The 18666-nt window shown below is 38.5% G+C and overlaps 2 protein-coding genes across 7 annotated transcripts in view; one reads left to right on the forward strand and one right to left on the reverse strand.

Annotated features, from left to right (window-relative positions):
• SRP54 (signal recognition particle 54) overlaps positions 1 to 18666 on the forward strand; it is a 291642-nt gene that overhangs the window by 35132 nt on the left and 237844 nt on the right. The window lies entirely within an intron of this gene.
• The window catches only part of BAZ1A (bromodomain adjacent to zinc finger domain 1A), a 131528-nt gene that overhangs the window by 1138 nt on the left and 111724 nt on the right, over positions 1 to 18666 (reverse strand). For all 6 annotated transcript variants that reach the window (XM_078334770.1, XM_078334768.1, XM_078334766.1 and 3 more), the window contains 6 exons: positions 16591 to 16739; positions 9960 to 10207; positions 9647 to 9873; positions 6723 to 7186; positions 3747 to 3889; positions 1140 to 1227 (listed from right to left, as the gene is read on the reverse strand). In XM_078334770.1, coding sequence (XP_078190896.1) covers positions 1140 to 1227; positions 3747 to 3889; positions 6723 to 7186; positions 9647 to 9873; positions 9960 to 10207; positions 16591 to 16739 — 1319 coding nt within the window. The remainder of the gene's footprint in view (positions 1 to 1139; positions 1228 to 3746; positions 3890 to 6722; positions 7187 to 9646; positions 9874 to 9959; positions 10208 to 16590; positions 16740 to 18666) is intronic.

The following is an 18666-nucleotide window of genomic DNA, read 5'->3' on the forward strand; positions in this document are numbered from 1 at the left end:
ACATTTTCTTTAGAAAGAGAAGACTCTGCCTAGGCATGGTGGCTCAATCTGTAATCCCAGCACTTGGGAGGCTGAGGCAAGAGGATTACTTGAGCTCAGGAGTTTGGGACCATCCTGGGCAACACAGTGAAACCGTGTCTACAAAAAATACAAAAATTAACCAGGCATGGTGGTTTATGCCTGTAATCCCAGGATTTTGGGAGGCCAAGGTGGGAGGATCATTTGAGATCAGGAGTTCGAGACCAGCCTTGGCAACATGGCGAAACTGTGTCTCCACAAAAAATATAAAAAATTAGCTAGGCATGCTGGGTGCAGTGCCTCACGCCTATAATCCCAGCACTTTGGGAGGCTGAGGCAGGCAGATCACCTGAGGTCAGGAATTTGACACCAGCCTGGCCACCATGGTAAAACCCCATCTCTACTAAAAATACAAAAATAGCCCGGCATGGTGGCAGGTGCCTGTAATCCCAGCTACTGGGGAAGCTGAGGCAGAAGAATCACTTGAACCTGGGAGGCGGAGGTTGCAGTGAGCTGAGATCATGCCACTGCACTTCAGCCTGGAGACAGAGTAGACTCTGTCTCACACACCAAAAACAAACAAACAAACAAACAAAAAAAACCCGGCACGGTGGCCTCCATCTGTGGTCCTACTTTGGGAGGCTGAGGTGGGAGTACAGCTTGAGCCTGTGAGGTCAAGCCTGCAGTGAACCGAAATTTCGCCTCTGCACTTCCAGCCTGGGCAACAGAATGAGACCCTGTCTCAAAAGAAAAAGGATTCTGAAAAAAGGTAGCAGAACTGATGCTTAAAACTGTTTAATTGTAAATACTTTAAAATTGTTTTATTGAAACTATGCAATTCTGTGATCATACACATTATGTAATTAATAAAGAACTTCTTTGAGTGAGATCAGATCTATAAAATATCTTTAACTTACTTGATCCTAATCCATCGTTCATTTCCACATACACTAATAAGTACTTGTGGAACCTCATGGGATGCCATCTACACAACTGCATTAACACATGCTTTCAAAAAGAGAAAAACAGCCTCTACCTCTTTAAACAAAAATAAATATCAAAGGTGATATAACAGAATGTCTTAGAAAAATAAGTATCAAAGAAAAACATAAATTACTTACATGCTAATTTATATTCACATTTATTCACTTTTTCACGAATTATATTTAAGGCAATGGGCTTTTTGATGATGTCATAGTAGTCTGGGACCTGTAAGATAATTCAAATATCTTTCTCCACACAGAAAACTTAATTGGAAAGAACTGTTCAAATAACTAAAAGTTTTGGATTTAAAAGCAACTCAATATTAACCTCTGAATACTAGTGGTCTGCTAAAATCATGCAATATGTTTTGAGTAAATATATTATAGACGCCTAAGTGATACCACTAAAATGTTAATTTATTATGAAAAGAAAAAAAAGTATGGTCTTGCTCATGGCTCTCTCCTCTTTCTATGTATCTATACGTATACACACACCCCACTGTCACTTGTGACCAAAGAAAAAAAATTCCTTCAATCAGCATTACTGCATTTATAATAAGGAATAAAATGTATATAACAAAGTGTAACTTAGGACAAAAATTACCCAGGCAAAATGAGTCAAACAGATATAATTTTTTTGATGCTATTCAATATTAATTAATCCTTTTCATTCTTGCTCTAGAAATCTCAAAGTAGAATTCTGATGATGTCACTTTGTCATTCAGAAACCTTTCCCTCACACTGGTGAGTGAGACCCTTTATAATACAGTTGTGTCTGAGACTTTCTAACCTAACCTCATTCAAACCATACACCATTCACCATAGTCTAATTTCTGGGTGTCTACTTTATATTTCTTTTTCCCTGAAAACATCCTTAACTCCATTTCTCACTGTTGAAATTCTTTCTTCAATAACCAGTTCCAAACAGTTCTCCTTAAAAAAAATTCTAATTATTATTTGTCTCTCTGAAATGCTCAAATCAATCTGTCTTCTCTACTTCTGTAACACCATTCTAACTTCTATTATAGTACCATAACACTGTTCTACCTTTGCTATATAACACATCACATTCTGCCATACATATATAACCTAACTACTACACCATTTCATATCTTTCAATTAGGTTAGGCCATCACTGTTACCTAAGAGTATCTTTTTCTTCCCCTTTGGAGACAGGGTCTTGCTCTGTCACCCAGGCTGGAGTACAGTGGTGTTATCTCAGCTCATTGCAACCTCCCTCCACCTAGAAGCTCAAGTGATCCTCCTTCCTCAAAGTCCCGAGTAGCAGAGACTAAAGGCAAGCAACCACCACACTCGGCTCATTTTTTTTTGTTTTTGTATTTTTTGTAGAGTCAAGGTTTTACCATGTTGCTTAGGCTTGTCTCAAACTCCTGGGCTCAAGTGGCCCATCTGCCTCAGCCTCCCAAAACTGTTGGGATTACAGGTATGACACACTGCACCAGCCAGAATACCTCTTTTTTTTTTTTTTTTTTTGAGATGGAGTCTTGCCCAGGCTGGAGTGCAATGGCATGATCTTGGCTCACTGCAACCTCCACCTCTTTCAAGCGATTTTCCTGCCTCAACCTCCTGAGTAGCTGGGATTACAGGCATGCACCACCATGCCCAGCTTATTTTTACATTTTTAGTTGAGACAGGGCTTTGCCATATTGGCAAGGCTGGTCTTGAACTCCTGACCTTAGGTGATCCTTGGCCTCCCAAAGTGTTGGGATTACAGGCGTGAGCCACTACACCTGGCCCAGAATACCTTTTATATCAGTGTTTCTCAAAATGTGGTCTCTGGACGATGACCATCAACATCATCTGGGGATTTGTCAGAAATCCATGAGCTGGATATCATCCCAGACCTAATGAATCAAAAACTCAGGGGCTCAGGAATCTGTTTCAGCAAGCCCTCCAAATGATTCTGATGCATGCTGTAGTTTGAGAACCACTGCTTTACATAAAAATATGATTAATGGTACTCAATTAATTAACTCTATTCATATTCATTACATAGAACAAAAACAATGAGGTCACTATAACATACCCTCATCATTTATAAAGAATCAGTCTTGGCCAGGCATGATGGCTCACGCCTGTAATCCCAGCACTTCGGGAGGCTGAGATGTGTGGATCACCTGAGGGCAGGAGTTCAAGACCAGTCTGGCCAACGTGGCAAAACCCCATCTACACTAAAAATCCAAAAATTAGCCAGGTGTGGTGGCAGGTGCCTCTAATCCCAGCTACTCAGGAGGCTGAGGCAAGAGAATTGCTTGAACCCGAAGGAGGAGATTGCAGTGAGCAGAGATTGTGCCACTGCACTCCAGCCTGGGCAACAAGAGCAAGACTCCATCTCAGGGAAAAAAAAAAGTCACAAAATTAGAAAGGTTGAGAAAACTATTACCCAACTCTATTGTTTTCAATATAGGTACTGACCTTCAAGACCAGCCTGGCAATGAAGTGAGACCCCATCTCTTAAAAAAGAAAAAAATTAGCTGGGCATAGTGGCATGTCCTTGTAGTCCCAAATAAAGTGCCTAAGTTGGAGGATCATTTGGGCCCAGGAAGTTGAGGCTGCGTGTAGCCAAAGTCATGCCACTGCACTCCAGCCTGGGTGACAGAAACCCTGTCTCTAAAAAAAATAAATAAGAAGTAGACAGTGAGTAACAGGTATTTTGACTAAAGTTGTCATGTAGACTAAATCAGATAATGCACATGAATACATTTTATTAAGTCTGGTAATTACCTGGATTTTAGAAACAAGTTTCAAAAAAGGCCAGCTGTCATCATGTCGTACCAATTCTACAACAAGTTGTTCAAAAGCAGACAACTCATGAACTCCTCCCTGTCGGCCAGAACTCCTTCGACTCAGTGTCATAGGCGATGACTCTGAATAAATAATTTAAAAATTTTAGGTGGATAACAAAGCAAAATATTTGTTTACTATAAGCCAAACTGGATAAATAAATACCAAATTCAAACAAAAAAAGATACTCCATATACTGAGATGTTAAATATTTTCTGAGAGAGATGAAAATCTGGGCAAAATATTATTTCCTTTTGATCTTAAAAATGTCCAGTTGAGGCCGGGTGTGGTGGCTCACGCCTGTAATCCCAGCACTTTGGGAGGCTGAGGTGGGTGGATCACGAGGTCAAGAGATCAAGACCATCTTGGCCAACATGGTGAAGCTCTGTGTCTACTAAAAATACAAAAATTAGCCGGGCATGGTGGCATGTGCCTGTGGTCCCAGCTACTCGGGAGGCTGAGGCAGAAAAATTGCTTGAACCCAGGAGGTGGAGGTTGCAGTGAGCCGAGATTGGGACACTGCACTCCAGCCTGGCAACAGAGCAAGACTCTGTCTCAAAAAAAAAAAAAAAAAAAAAATGTCCAATTGAATTAAACATTCATTGGGAACAGATTTTCAGAGTGTGATGCAAAAGAAAAATCTAGAACACAAAGCTTGTGGATTATTTTTACTCAAACTTATTAAAAATACTTTTCAGCTACAGTTAACTGAAACTAAGCAATTCTCCAGTGTCTAAAGCATATTCTTTAGAAAGTAATTTCTTCAGATGTAGACACTAGGGTTATATAAAATTACCCTCCATAATGGAAAAGCAATTCTCACTAGTAAACGATTATTCTTACAGATCTTAATTTTATTTATTTATTTTAATTTTGAGACAGAGTCTTGCTTTGTTGCCCAGGCTGGAGTGCAGTGGTATGATCTCAGTTCACTGCAACCTCTGCCTCCCAGGTTTAAGAGATTCTCCTGCCTCAGCCTCACGAGTAGCTGGGATTACAGGTGCCTGCTACCACGCTCAGCTAATTGTTGTATTTTTAGTAGAGACAGGGTTTCACCATGTTGGTCAGGCTGGTCTAGAACTCCTGACCTCAAATGATCCACCTGCCGTGGCCTCCCAAAGTGCTGGGATTACAGGCGTGAGCTACCACATTTGGCCACAGATCTTAATTTTAATATCTAGAAAATGTTCTTAAACAAATGCTTTCTCACAGACCTAAGAAATGTATAGTATAATGAAATCTAAAGTATATGCAATGGTAGAAAGGGTAGTATAGTCCATATATGTATCCAGACATCTAAATTCTCTCCTGGCAGGGTAGGTCTAAATATTTCCCATTTTATTTGTCCTTAGTACAGGCTTAGCAATTTCACAAATCAATGACAAGAAATTTTTCTTCCATAGTTTTTTGAATAAAAATATTTCAATTATTATTATTTCTCCAAAATAGCTTGGAGAATTGGGGAAAGCAAAACAGATAAGGGGATAGGAAAAGCTAAATTAGATCTTTACTGGTGCAAAATTATGTGATACTTCCCCTAAAAAACGTGACAATCTCATGACTGCATAAACAGATTACATGCCATTCTTTCACCAGTTAAGTCCTTAATCCTGTTGTGTATATGAATAATGCAATATAACATACCTAAATTCTTTGAAGAACAGCGACTTTTTTGAGAAATAGTGGCATTTTTTATGTCTAAGTTCATTAAAACAACAACAAAAATAGGGCTGGGTGCAGTAGCTTACACCTGTAATCCCAACATTTGGGACACGGAGGTGGGATAGCTTTGAGCTCAGAAGTGCAAGACCAGCCTCGGCAACATGGCAAGACCCCGTCTCTACAAAAAAATACAAAAGTTAGCCAGGCTTGATGGTGCATCCTTGTAGTCCCAGCTACTTGGGAGGCTGGGGCTGGAGGATAGCCTGAGCCTGGGAAGCAGAGGTTGTAGTGAGCTCAACTCACTGCACACCAGCCTGAGCAACTGGTATACTAGTAACAATAAACTTAAAAAATCAAAATTTTATTACTAACATTTAAAACAAGGGACAGGATTGAAGAGATTATGAAATCTATGAATAAAGAGATTTGTCTATGAGTAATGATTACTATAAACAAAAATGAGAATTAAAAAGACAGCTGAGGCCAGGTGCGCTGGCTCACACCTATAATCCCAGCACTTTGGGAGGCTGAAGCAGGCAGATCACCTGAGGTCAGGAGTTCAAGACCAGCCAGGCCAACATGGCGAAACCCCGTCTCTACTAAAAATACAAAAATTAGCCAGGTGTGATGGTGCATTTCTGTAATCCTGCTATTCAGGAGGCTGAGGCAGGAGAATTACTTGAACCCAGGTGGCAAAGGTTGCAGTGAGCCGAGATCACATCAGTGCACTCCAGCCTGGTCAACAGAGAGACTCTGTCTCAAAATAAATAAATAAAATAAAAAATATAAAGACAGCTGGTCATCAGTTCCTAAAAATATTACTGCTTCCAACTCTACTCTTCCCCAAATTCAGTATTAGAGATGAGAACCTTACTAAATAACCTGATGCAGCTTGTCTAGGTAATGATGAGTATGTGCATTTTGAAGGAGGAAAAGGTAGAAGAGAGTAAAATATGTTATAATGTAGTATGCTGACACTGTTCAAATGCTGGCCAAATACTCCATTAAAAGCAGAACACCATTTTCAAGTTTATTACCCTGCTTCACTAGTAGAAAGGCTACTAATATAATTTACCTTTATTCATTAAATAGCTGCCCCTTCAACAACTATTATATTTCAGGCCAGACTATTCCCTAATAACTTTGTGTATCTTAGTGACTGTGAAAAATGATCCAAAGCATTTTAACATTCAATATGTCCAAATTATTCAATTTTCCTAGGGAAGGAAGAGTTTAAATTAGATTTCTTCATACCTGGAGATTGTCTTTTTCTGCATCTTCTTTTGGATTCATTCTCTTGGAGAGAAAGTTTTGAAGCAACATTTAAAGATCTTGATTGTTCACTTGACTTTGTGGCAATGACTCTGAAGTTAGGGAAGTTGGGGCTATTTTCTGGTGTATTATTAGCACTTCTCCTGCCTCTGCGTTTTCTGCGAGGACTAAGTAATTCCACAAATACATCTGCTTGCAGTGGGCTGTGATTGTGGCGAGTAGAACGACTAGCAATTCTTACAGATTTCGTTTCTGTAGGAGCAGCAGAGTTTATCTTTCTTAGGCTTCTACCAGTTTTAGAAGAAACAGTTGTTTTGAGTGTACTCTGCTGACTCCTTGAAGGGTATCTTCCAGGTTCTTGCTGTTGGCCACGACTTGAGAAAGAACAAAGTCTCCCTCTTGTTTTAACTGGCAATCTAACTTGTGGTCTTCCTCGTTTGGGTAGGCTTTAAATATTGTTAGAAAACACAATTATTGTACAGAGCAATGATGAACATATGATTAACTCTAATTCTCCTTGTTGTATTTAGCCAATGAGTTTATATACATTTTCTGTTTAACTGAGACTTACTCCTAGACTCAATTCCTTAAACTTAGAATCAACAGGTTTTCAAGGAAATCTTAAATGTGCTTTCATTTATTTCTCTGAAATGCAAAGAGAGTATCTGCAAAGAGAAAATTTCATATTTTCTTTCTTTTGGTGGGGGGCAGAGTATCACTGTCACCCAGGCTGGAGTGCAGCAGCACGATCATGGCTCACTGCAGCCTGACCTCCCTGTGATTAGGTGATCCTCCCATCTCAGACTCCTGAGTAGCTGGGTGTATACCACCATGCCTGGCTAATTTTTGTAGTTTTTTGTAGAGATGGGGTTTTGCCATGTTGCCCGGGGTGGTCTCAAACTCCTGGACTCAAATGGTCTGCCCACCTCGGCCTCCCAAAATGCTGGGATTACAGGCACAAGCCACAGTGTCCAACCAATATTTTCTTGGTAACTTCAGGACATCACCATGAAAAGCAAGTCCTAAATTCTGATAAATTGTAATAATATGCTCAGGAGAACCAACAAATAGACTTAGTCAATCATGTTGGAAAACTTAAGGGTAATGAACTAATCTGAAAATGAAATTCTTTTGTTTCCTTTTGCTACAGGAGACTGCCACTTTTCATTATCATTGATACTGAGGTAACCTACAGTTTTAGCCAATAGCTGCCAATGAAGTGGGCCTTAAACCCATGGTTCCTAAATACCACACCAAGAACCTCTCTGTTGTCTTCTGATTCTGACTATAAAATACAAAACTATATTTAATCTTTTAACTGCTTTTAATTAAAAGGATGTAACACCTCCATTAAGCCTCATTATCCATTTCCCCATATACCTGGACTTCAAGTTTATCCTGCGTACTTGCAAGAATTTCTCTCATTCTTTATCATCTTTATGCTGAACATAATATTGCCCTCACAAGCTACAGGGAAGATGGCTCTTCTAGCTGTTATTTCTTAAAACCTTGTTTAAAACAGATGTGGTGGTTCTACATTAACTTCTCTGACTGTGGTCCTTTCTCACTCTGACAGTTCTAGGTTACCCTTACTTCATACTCATTTTCCTGCTTCTGTAAGAATGGGGTTCAAATGTTTTAAAAAAAAGGGTATGGAGGGGAATGATAACAAGGAGCACAATGACTTCCCTGGTGTGAGGGCTATGGTCAGGCCTGCTGACAGAACACCCCTAGTAGATCTGTGTAGCTTATAGCTACTGGTTAGATACAAGCACACCTCATTTTATAATGTTTTATGCATCACTGCATGCTATAATTACAAAGTTTTCTTTTCTTTTTTTTTTTTAAACAAACTGAAGGTTTGTGTCAACTCTGCATCAAGCAAGTTTATTGGCATAATTTTTCCAACAGTATGAGCTCACTTTTTGTCTCTATGTCAGATGATTGTTAGCATTTTTTAGCAATAAATTATTTTTAAAGTATAAAAGTATAAAAATGTACTTTTTTTTTTTAAGACATGCTACTGCACACTTAGGAGACTATAATGTAAACATAATTTTATATGCCCTGGGAGACCAAAAAAATTTGGGACTTGCTTTATTGCTGTCAGCTGGAATTGAACTGGCAATATCTGTGAGGTATGCCTGTATATCTGCCTTGTGGATATAAATGTCCCTTTATTTCAGCCTCAACCAGAGGTTCAAGTAAGGGGAGACTGCCCCAGTGCTGCCACAGAAGGAAATATCCAGTCTCCATACTCATTCATTAGGCCTGAATGACACAGCATGCCAAGTTGCAGAATACTTAGTTATATGGCAGTATAGAAGCTGTTTCCAGGTGCTAATGTGGCAGGAGTATAAATATACAGTGTGCTTCCTGGCATTTATCACACTCTCTGAGATTCCCCAAATTATCAATACTACCTTGGGTATAGTTTTGAATGTTTATAATTTATAAAAATCAAGGGTAACTTCAGGCCATTACATATTAGTTTTTGTTTTGTTTTGAGATGGAGTCTCGTCTTGTCACCCAGGCTGAAGTGCAATGGCGTGATCCGTTATCCTTGGCTCACTGCAACCTCTGCCTCCTGGGTTAAAGCAATTCTCCTATGTCAGCTTCTCTGCTAGTTGGGATTAGAGGCGCCCACCACCACCTTGGCTATTTTTTGTATTTTTAGTAGAGACAGGGTTTCACTATGTTGGCCAGGATGGTCTCAAGCTCCTGACTTTAGGTGACCCACCTGCCTCAGCCTCCCAAAGGGCTGGGATTACAGGCGTGACCCTCTGCGCCCGGCCTATATATTAGTTTTAAACCAAGTTACACACCCTAACTGTTCCATTTGCATTTCAATAGTGGAGTAATTGCCTACGACTTACTGACTCATTTTATTGCATATTAGGACTTACCTGACTTCTTCCTCTTCTTGAGAGTCATCTTCATCTTGTTCTATCTCATACTCTTCCTCCTCACTTTGACCCTCTTCTTCATCACCACCAACTTCATCATCCTCACCTCCCATACTGTCTTCCACATCTTCATCACTTTCCAAGGATGGTCTCTGTCTAGAGGAGAGTCTTCTAGAACGTTGCTTTGGTCGACATTCTGGACAAAACCAATCTCCTTCAGGCACAGTCTGAATAAATGAAACAAATGATCCTTAATCATCGATTGCTCAAAATCTTAATGTCTCAATTCTAATCTGACGAGAAAAAAAAATACCTTAAGCTTTGGTCGAACACAGTAGGTATGATGACCCCTATCACAGCCATCACAAAGAACCATGTTTTCAGCATCGCCTTTCTTTCGACATATCTTGCAACGAGCATTCAGTATAGATTTAGACCACATCACACTACGATCCAAGGTGGACAGGTGAAGAAAAACTTGGGATAGACTAGCAGAAGAAAGGAGAGACTCTCTCCAACGGTCCAGAACTGTTTTATAAGAACGCCCACTGTCACTGGCATCTTAAATGAAAAGGGAGAGTGATTACCATTTTTAGGCAAACCTAGTAATCTTACTAGAAATAGTTTGTTGCTAGTTTAAATACAGGTTAGATTTTACATTTCTTCTCCTGTGATACTTAACAAAAAGACCATGCTGATATTAAAAACAAAAATCTCATGGAAAATGTTTGCTGAGCCACATCTTGTTTATGACATAAGGAATTACTTAAATCCATAAATCAAATGCTAAGGGATTTTAATAAAGACAAAAATAATTCAGACAATGAGTTCCCATTCTAGTCTGTGTATCAAATCTTAATCTTATTTAAAAAACTGGCTACATATGATTCCAAGTTTAAGTTACTATTCATTTGAATGAAGTTATGTTATTTCCTTATTTCATATAAAAGATGGATTGTTCTCCACCTTAAATATCTTCTATCTCTAAGAAAATAGTTTTTAAATTGTGGTAAATAAAAACAATGTTAATACTACCAAAAACAATTTTTTCAGCACTAACACTTACATAGAAACATTTGAAACCTTCTGTCACTCAACATCACCATTCCTTTATCTTCTGAGCTAAAAAATTTAGTCATCTGATTAAATGCTATCAATCAATGGTCATTTTACAGTGGTGTGTGATTTCCACTTCTATCTTTAATATTGTTCCACTGAATCTTCCTAAAACATTATACTTAATTCTGCAAGGTATATAAGACTCCATACATAATCTGGTTCTGTAATAACATTATTTCTTACTATTATCCTCAAATAAAACCTCTTGGGCAGTAGCATAATGATTAAGAAAATGCAGGCTTTGGAGTCAGTCTGCTCTGAGCGAAGTACTGGCTCCCCTATATGAACTTGGGCAAGTTAGCCCATCTGTCTCTCAGGTTCCTCAACTGTAATTCATGGAGAGTATCGACCTCTGTGGGTTGTTGGAAACATTAACTAATATGGATAAGGCATATAAAATGTCTGTCAGAGTAAATGCTAATATTACTATCGTTATTTGTGCACTGTATACCTCCCCCTGTATGCGGCACTTTATAAGATATGAAACTAGTCTATTCTGTGGTCCCTAACTTAAAGGAATGTTTAGTACAGCTGGAAAAGTGAAGAAATACACAATGAATTTGTTTGTATTGAAACCATAAAGCAAGAGACCTCTCAAGTATCAATCGACCTTGAGCTCCTGTTTATCAGCTGGGCAGGGTGAAAAAGACAGGACATGAAACCTGGGGCCCACAAAGGTGGCTAGCCCCTTTCTAAAAAGCTAGGACCCCAGAAGGCTACCCCTTCAAGTGTCAGGGTGGAAATAGGTGATACATAAAAAATGGGGAGCAAGAAAATAGATTCATCTGGACTTTGGCATTGGGTAGAAAGGGGAAATAAGTCTCCCTGAGGATCAAGCAAAGCCTTGAACAGGTTTAAAACTGGAAAAAAACACAGCTAAGATTTTAAAGTACTCTAGGGTTGCTAGTGACCTCAAGTGAATGGCAGAAACAAGTACAAATCTTTGCAAATTCTCTCTGAAGACATTTTCACAGATCAAGTCTGAGGAATGAGAGTTACTCAAAACCACAGGGCACATGTGGAAAAAAAACACTAAGTGAAAGCCAGCGGAATCAAACTCATTTAAGACTTCAGATATTAGAATAAGAAACAGAATATAAAATAACTGTTTTCAATATGCTTTAGTAAGTAAAAGTTTAAAATATGAATAAATAACCAGGCAGTCTGAAAAAGAACCAGTTAGAACTTTTCAAAATAATTGAGATTAAAAACTGAGGCAAAAACCCAATAGATGGGTCAAATGGCTCTTCAAAGCTGAAGAAATATTAAAGAAGTTGGGAAAATACAAAGATATTGTTTAGACTGCAGCACCAATAGTATTTTTCCATCTTTATGTTGCTTTCTTTTTGGTGTGTCTTTTGCAGTCTATAAACAGTCTATAAACCAGCTAGATTTTATGTTAATACAATCTTTTTTTTTTTTTTTTTTTTTCAATTTTATTCACTTTCCCTGCCAACCATACGTAACGGTCTCTAACTTTTAATTGGAGCTGGATGTAGTGGCTCACACCTGTAATCCCAGCAGTTTGGCAGGCTGAGGTGGGTGGATCACGTGAGGCCAGAAGTTTGAGACCAACCTTTCCAACACGGTGAAACCCCATCTCTATTAAATATACAAAAATTAGCCAGGCGTGGTGGCGAGTGCCTGTAATCCCAGCTACTTGGGAGGCTGAGGCAGGAGAACTGCTTGAACGTGGGAGGAAGAAGTTGCAGATTGTGCACTGTACTCCAGCCTGGGTGACAAGAGCAAGACTCTGTCTTTAAAAAATATATATATGTGTATATACTATATATAAATAAATTAGAAAGTACAGTCCACTTAAATGCATTTGATTTATTTCTCCCCTCTCACTGTGAGTTTTTTACTTGTCTTGGTTTTTAAAATATAAGCCTTCATAAAAAGTTCTGGCCTGAGCAGGGCCTCCAAGGAATGAGGTAGCAATATTTCAAAGATGATGATGTGTCTGGGTAAATCAGAGAATACTCTCATTGGTAATGGCAAGGAATAAGGTCGCAGAGGTCAATGAAGGAATGGGAAAAATGACAAATTATGAAGAACTTTTGGAATCTTGGAAATTAGTTTAATGATTTTTTTAATGCAAAGGTTGGTGAAATGCTATTGGGTTTGATTAACGAAGTGGTTTAAGAAAATTAAACCACTGGTAGCTCAAAGCCCAATTCTTATTCTAGTCCATAATGAATTTACCTATTTTTCTATTTTTTCATAATACTAAGTATCAGTACAAGTATAAAATACAGTATATACGATTCCATTTTTCTGTTGTTTTTTATATTAAACTTTGCTGTTGCCCCAGATGACACAACTGTAAAGGGCAGAATATGTCTTGTTTCTCTTTTATCTTCTATTATGCTAGCACAGATAAATTCCTCAAGAAATTATTACAAGGATCTTACTAATATAAAATATTGGTGGTCACATAAAATATTAACTGGGAGACTTCCTACTGTTCAATGGCCACTATACAGTAATCCATGTGACCAGAACAGGCTTCTATAGGGGACAAAACATAAAAACTCTTGCCCTATGTCTCTCCAAGCTAGGAAAAGAAAAAAAATGTTGTGAATAAAATACTTTATGTGAAACAAGTAAACGTAAGTTCCACAGCCATTCATTCTTTTCACTAAGTATATGAAGATACACCAATGTCAACTTTGTATATGCCAATTTAGAAGAGTAATTAGCTGAGGTGTGAAATACAGAAAGGAAAACGCTAGGAAGATAATATTTTTAACTTACTCCCAAGTCCATTCCCTTCAAAAAAATCAAATCCAAAGTTTTCCTTCAAAAGCTAATTATGCAAATCAGTATTCAGCCATAGAAAAAGTAAAATCATAATTTTTTTTTTTTTTTTGAGATGGAGTTTCACTCTTGTTACCCAGGCTGGAGCACAGTGGCGCAATCTCGGCTCACTGCAACCTCCGCCTCCTGGGTTCAGGCAATTCTCCTGCCTCAGCCTCCTGAGTAGCCGGGATTACAGGCACGCGCCACCATGCCCAGCTGATTTTTTGTATTTTTAGTAGAGACAGGGTTTCACCATGTTGCCCAGGATGGCCTCGATCTCTTGACCTCGTGATCCACCCACCTCGGCCTCCCAAAGTGCTGGGATTACAGGCTTGAGCCACCGCACCCGGCCAATCATAATTCTTTAAAAAGACACCACACAAAATTTCTTGAAAAAGTTAAAATTTTACCATCTCTCACATTAGATTGATCTTCCTCTCTCTTTTTCTTGTTCTTTTTTTTCCTATCTCCCTTTTGATCCTTATTAATTTCTGTTACCCAATTTCAAATTGATAAAGTTAGTTGAGGATTTTTTTTTCATAGCTTAAGTGTTTAACCATGACTTTAAAAATAATGGAATTATCAATCTTAAAAAATATCCTCATGTCTTACCTAAAACAATTAATTAAAACAAGATTTTACCTTCCCCAAATGAAAAAAGTCTACTTTTATCAGTATGATTAATCTCTAGAATAAAAGGGACATACTAGAGAAGGTAGAACTTAAGTAGAATTTTTATTTTTTACATGCTTCCTCAGGAAACTGAAATAATTTCTGCAGCTAGATTGGGAAAATGCCTACTATGGTTAATTTACTATGCTGAAATATCAGGTGAATGGAGAATTTCAATATATATTCCATCTCAAATATTCATAAAGTAAAACCGCTTTTCCCTCCCCCATTGATGATATTCTTGATTGCTTTATTTCAGATAGCCTATCTCCATCTCCTGCTGTCCTGTGCAAAACAGATCTTTCAAAGGCTTAAGTTATTCCAATAACTTTTTATGGAGCACCAACAGTAGACACCTATGTTATAAATGACCAACATTTGACTTTGACCAAAATTTAGCTTTGACACTGCCAAAGTAACAAACTTTTCTTATTTCACTTATTTCTTAAGACCCTGAATTATAATTTTTTTTTTTTGAGACAGAGTTTTGCTCTTGTTGCCCAAGCTGGAGTGCAGTGGCGCGATCTCAGCTCACCACAACCTCCACTTCTAGGATTTTCAAGCGATTCTCCTGCCTCAGCCTCCCTAGTAGCTGGGATCACAGGTGTGGACCACCACCCTTGGCTAATTTTGTATTTTTAGTAGACAGTGTTTCTCCATGTAGGTCAGACTGGTCACTGTTTCTTTGGATTTAGACAAAGAAAATACTAAGACACACTGAAGACTGGAAAATAAAAGTAACAGCAAATACCAACTCTAATACCTTTGGGAGCTGTGATTATACATATTTTATTTCTTTTTTTAAAAAAACTATTTAACTTTAGGTGCAAACTATATCTGGCATTTCTCCCATGTCATCCGTCCCCCCACCCTCTCCTCCCTCCCCACCCCCTGCTGTCTCTCCCCTACCCCCGCAACTGCCCCCAGTGTGTGGTGCTCTTCTCCCTGGGTCCACGTGTTCTCATTGTTCAACACCAACCTATGAGTGAGAACATGTGGCGTTTGGCTTTCTCTTCTTGTGTCAGTTTGATTTTACATATTTTATTTCTTATAACTGGTACTTTCAATGTGGTCAGTGCATTATTAAGCTTATGGTAGGATTATCAATTTATAAAAGTGTGAACAGACTTAATGAGATACTGGCCACGAACTCTTCAATTGAAAAGTTTACAAATATATTCACATTTTAAAACTGCTCTGATTACATTGTCTATTTATGAAAACTTTGTTCTAATACTCAATATTATTAAAAAATTATTTCTATTTTTTTGAGATAAGAGTTTCGCTTTTGTTGCCTGGGCTGGAGTATAATGGTGTAGTCTTGGCTTACTGCAACCTCTGCCTCCTAGCTTTAAGTGATTCTCCTGCCTCAGCCTGCCAGGTAGCTGGGATTACAGGCATGTGCCACCACATCCAGCTAATTTCGTATTTTCAGCAGAGACGGGGTTTCACCATGTTGGTTAGGCTGGTCTTGAACTCCTGACCTCAGGTAATCCACCCCCCTCTGCCTCCCAAAGTGTGGGATTACAGGTGTGGAGCCACCACTCCCAGCCCAAAAAATTATTTAAGGATTTTAGTCAATTCACGTAGTTCTTTCAATATGAACCAAAAAGATACGGTTTAAGAAAGTTATTTCTTCCGTGATCCCATTACAATATAAGTATCTCAATATGATGAGTTGTAAGTTAAACATCTCAAAAAGAATTTTAGAATTCTGAAACGGGTATTTTCCAAAAACATAATGATTAGGTTCCTCGATTAGTCCCTAAAAACCCAATAATTTCATAAATTGCCAAAAAGTGATACAGATAGTATTACTCCTCACTATAAAGTACAGAGCATTTCCTCATCTGTGTTTCTTTTAAAACTTGGTATTTCTAATTTAGCACTTCTTATATAGCATGTGGGTCAGTTACCCTTATCATTAAACTATGCCCCAAATGGTAATCTTTTCAGTCACTTATTTGGGGTTCTCTTTTAAATAACAGGAAAAAAAAGTTACACATAATCTTTGATTATTCAAGGTCTGACTAGTTACAGGTTTTGGTGATCTTTTTTTTTTTCTTTTAAAGAGATAGGGTCTTACACTGTCACCTAGGGCATAGTGCAATGGGATTACAGTCATGAGCCACTGTGCCTAGCTGGTAATCTTTCTTTTAATGAAACTCTTTACAAAAGACTATTATTTTAAAAATAAACCTCACTTAAAACAACTCATTTAAAAATGAAAACATAATCTCAAGTTTTTAAGATTAGTTTATCAATTTTATTATGTCAGCCAATAAAGTTCTATTAAAGGGCAACTCAAAATTACTTGTAACTTATATTTTGAAATAAAAACAGATACTTACCAAGTGGAGCTTTCAGAAAACGCCGCTCAATGCCCTGCTCTATTTGAAAGAGTGCCATTGCCAGATAATGAACCACACTGCTCACCGATTGTGGTGTACTTGCATTAGTTGATGCAGTACTTGGAGTTTCTGTTTTTATCCCCAAAAGTCTACAATTAAAACATTTAAGAGTTTATGGTACTTAAAAACAATATTAATTATAACGAGTCCATTCATTGATTCAAATGCTTATTTCCACCTTTGTAAAAAAATCACTTCCTCAATCTCAAGGAGCTACAGTAAACTAGTAGGGAAGGGAGATTCATTTAGAAGGACTAAACGTAAATATTTGAAGGAGAGAAAGTAGAAGAGGGAAGGCTTATGGGAAAGGTTTGACAGAGGTGACATTGTAATGGGCCTTAAAGCCTAAGTATCTTGGGCAGCTTATCTTTATTTCTCTTGTTTCAACATTTTTTCTTGCTTCAAATGGGTAGGATTTATTGTTACCTAACTAGTTCATTAACCTCCAGTCTTGCTCCCTCTTCATTAAATCTCCACACTCCAGTGAAAATAATCACTTTTTTTTTTTTTTTTTGTGATGGAGTCTAGCAGTGTTGCCAGGCTGGAGGGCAGTGGCATGATCTCAGCTACCTGAAACTTCTGCCTCCCAGATTCAAGCAATTCTCCTGCCTCAGCCTCCCAAGTAGCTAGGATTACAGGCGTCTGCCACTATGCCCAGCTAATTTTTTGTATTTTTAGTAGAGATGGGGTTTCACTATGTTGGCCAGGCTGGTCTTGAATGCCTGACCTCGTGATCCACCTGCTCTGGCCTCCCAAAGTGCTGGGACTACAGGCATGAGCCAACACACCCGGCTTAAAATGATCACGTTAAAGTGCAAACTCATTCACTCAAAGCCTTTGTACCTGGTTTTTCTTCCCAGTGTCCTATTCCTCAACTTTAGGGTTCAGCTTTGTGGTCATTGCCTCTTATACTTCCTTTACTATCTCCCATGTTCCCCTAAGACAAATAGCCCTCCCATGTACTTGATTTGCATGGGGTATAACCTATCAGCACCCCGTTCTAGTAAATATAATGCTAGCCTCATGTATCTCCATTGTTCCCTTCTAGATGACAAACTGCTTAAAGGCACATAATATCCAAAATAATCTTGAAAAAGAAAGTATCTATAGCTATATGGATATAGGTTCTGATTAATAATATTTAATACTTATATCTATTTATTTAGAGAAGAGGTCTCATTATGCTCAGGCTGGAGTACAGTGGCACAATCATTATTAGCTCGCTGCAGCTTTGAAGTCCTGGGATACAAAGCTGGAGTCGACGGGACTACAAGTGCATGCCAGCTGGTGGTGGTGGCTCACACCTGTAATCCCAGCACTTTGGGAGGCCGAGGCGGGTGGATCATGAGGTCAGGAGATCAAGACCATCCTGGCCAACATGGTGAAACCCTGTCTCTACTAGAAATACAAAACTTAGCTGGCCATGGTGTCGTGTGCTTGTAATCCCAGCTACTTGGGAGGCTGAGGCAGGAGAATTACTTGAACTAGGAAGTTGGAGGTAGTAGTGAGCTGAGATCGAGCCACTGCACTCCAGCCTGGTGACAGACCGAGACTCCGCCCCCATCTCCAAAAACAAAAAACAAGTGCATGCCACCATGCCCAGCTAATTTAAAAAAAAATTTTTTTTTCTTTTTTTAAAAAGAGACAGGATCTCTATGTTGCCCAGGCTGGTCTCCCAACTCCTGGTTTCAAGCAGTCTTCCTGCTTCGGCCTCCCGAGTAGCTGAGACTACAGGCCAATGCCATCTTGCCTGGCTCAAACAATATTTAAGTCTACCAGAATTTACCAAGTTTCCCTACAGAAAAGAAAAATGATAATATAGGTACTTTCTGAAATTAATAAAACCTTAAGTTCAAAGATTTTAAAAAAGTACTCGAGAAATTATCATTATTCTAATAAACTTTTGGTTGCATTAGCACAAAGTGGAGAAACAAAGATCCTGAGTCTTAGAAAATGATTATTCCAGTGGTCTTCATGACAAGTTTTAAAAATAAGAAAAAGCAACATACTTACTAA

Source organism: Callithrix jacchus, chromosome 8, assembly GCF_049354715.1.
Source record: "Callithrix jacchus isolate 240 chromosome 8, calJac240_pri, whole genome shotgun sequence".
Classification (NCBI taxonomy): domain Eukaryota; kingdom Metazoa; phylum Chordata; class Mammalia; order Primates; family Cebidae; genus Callithrix; species Callithrix jacchus.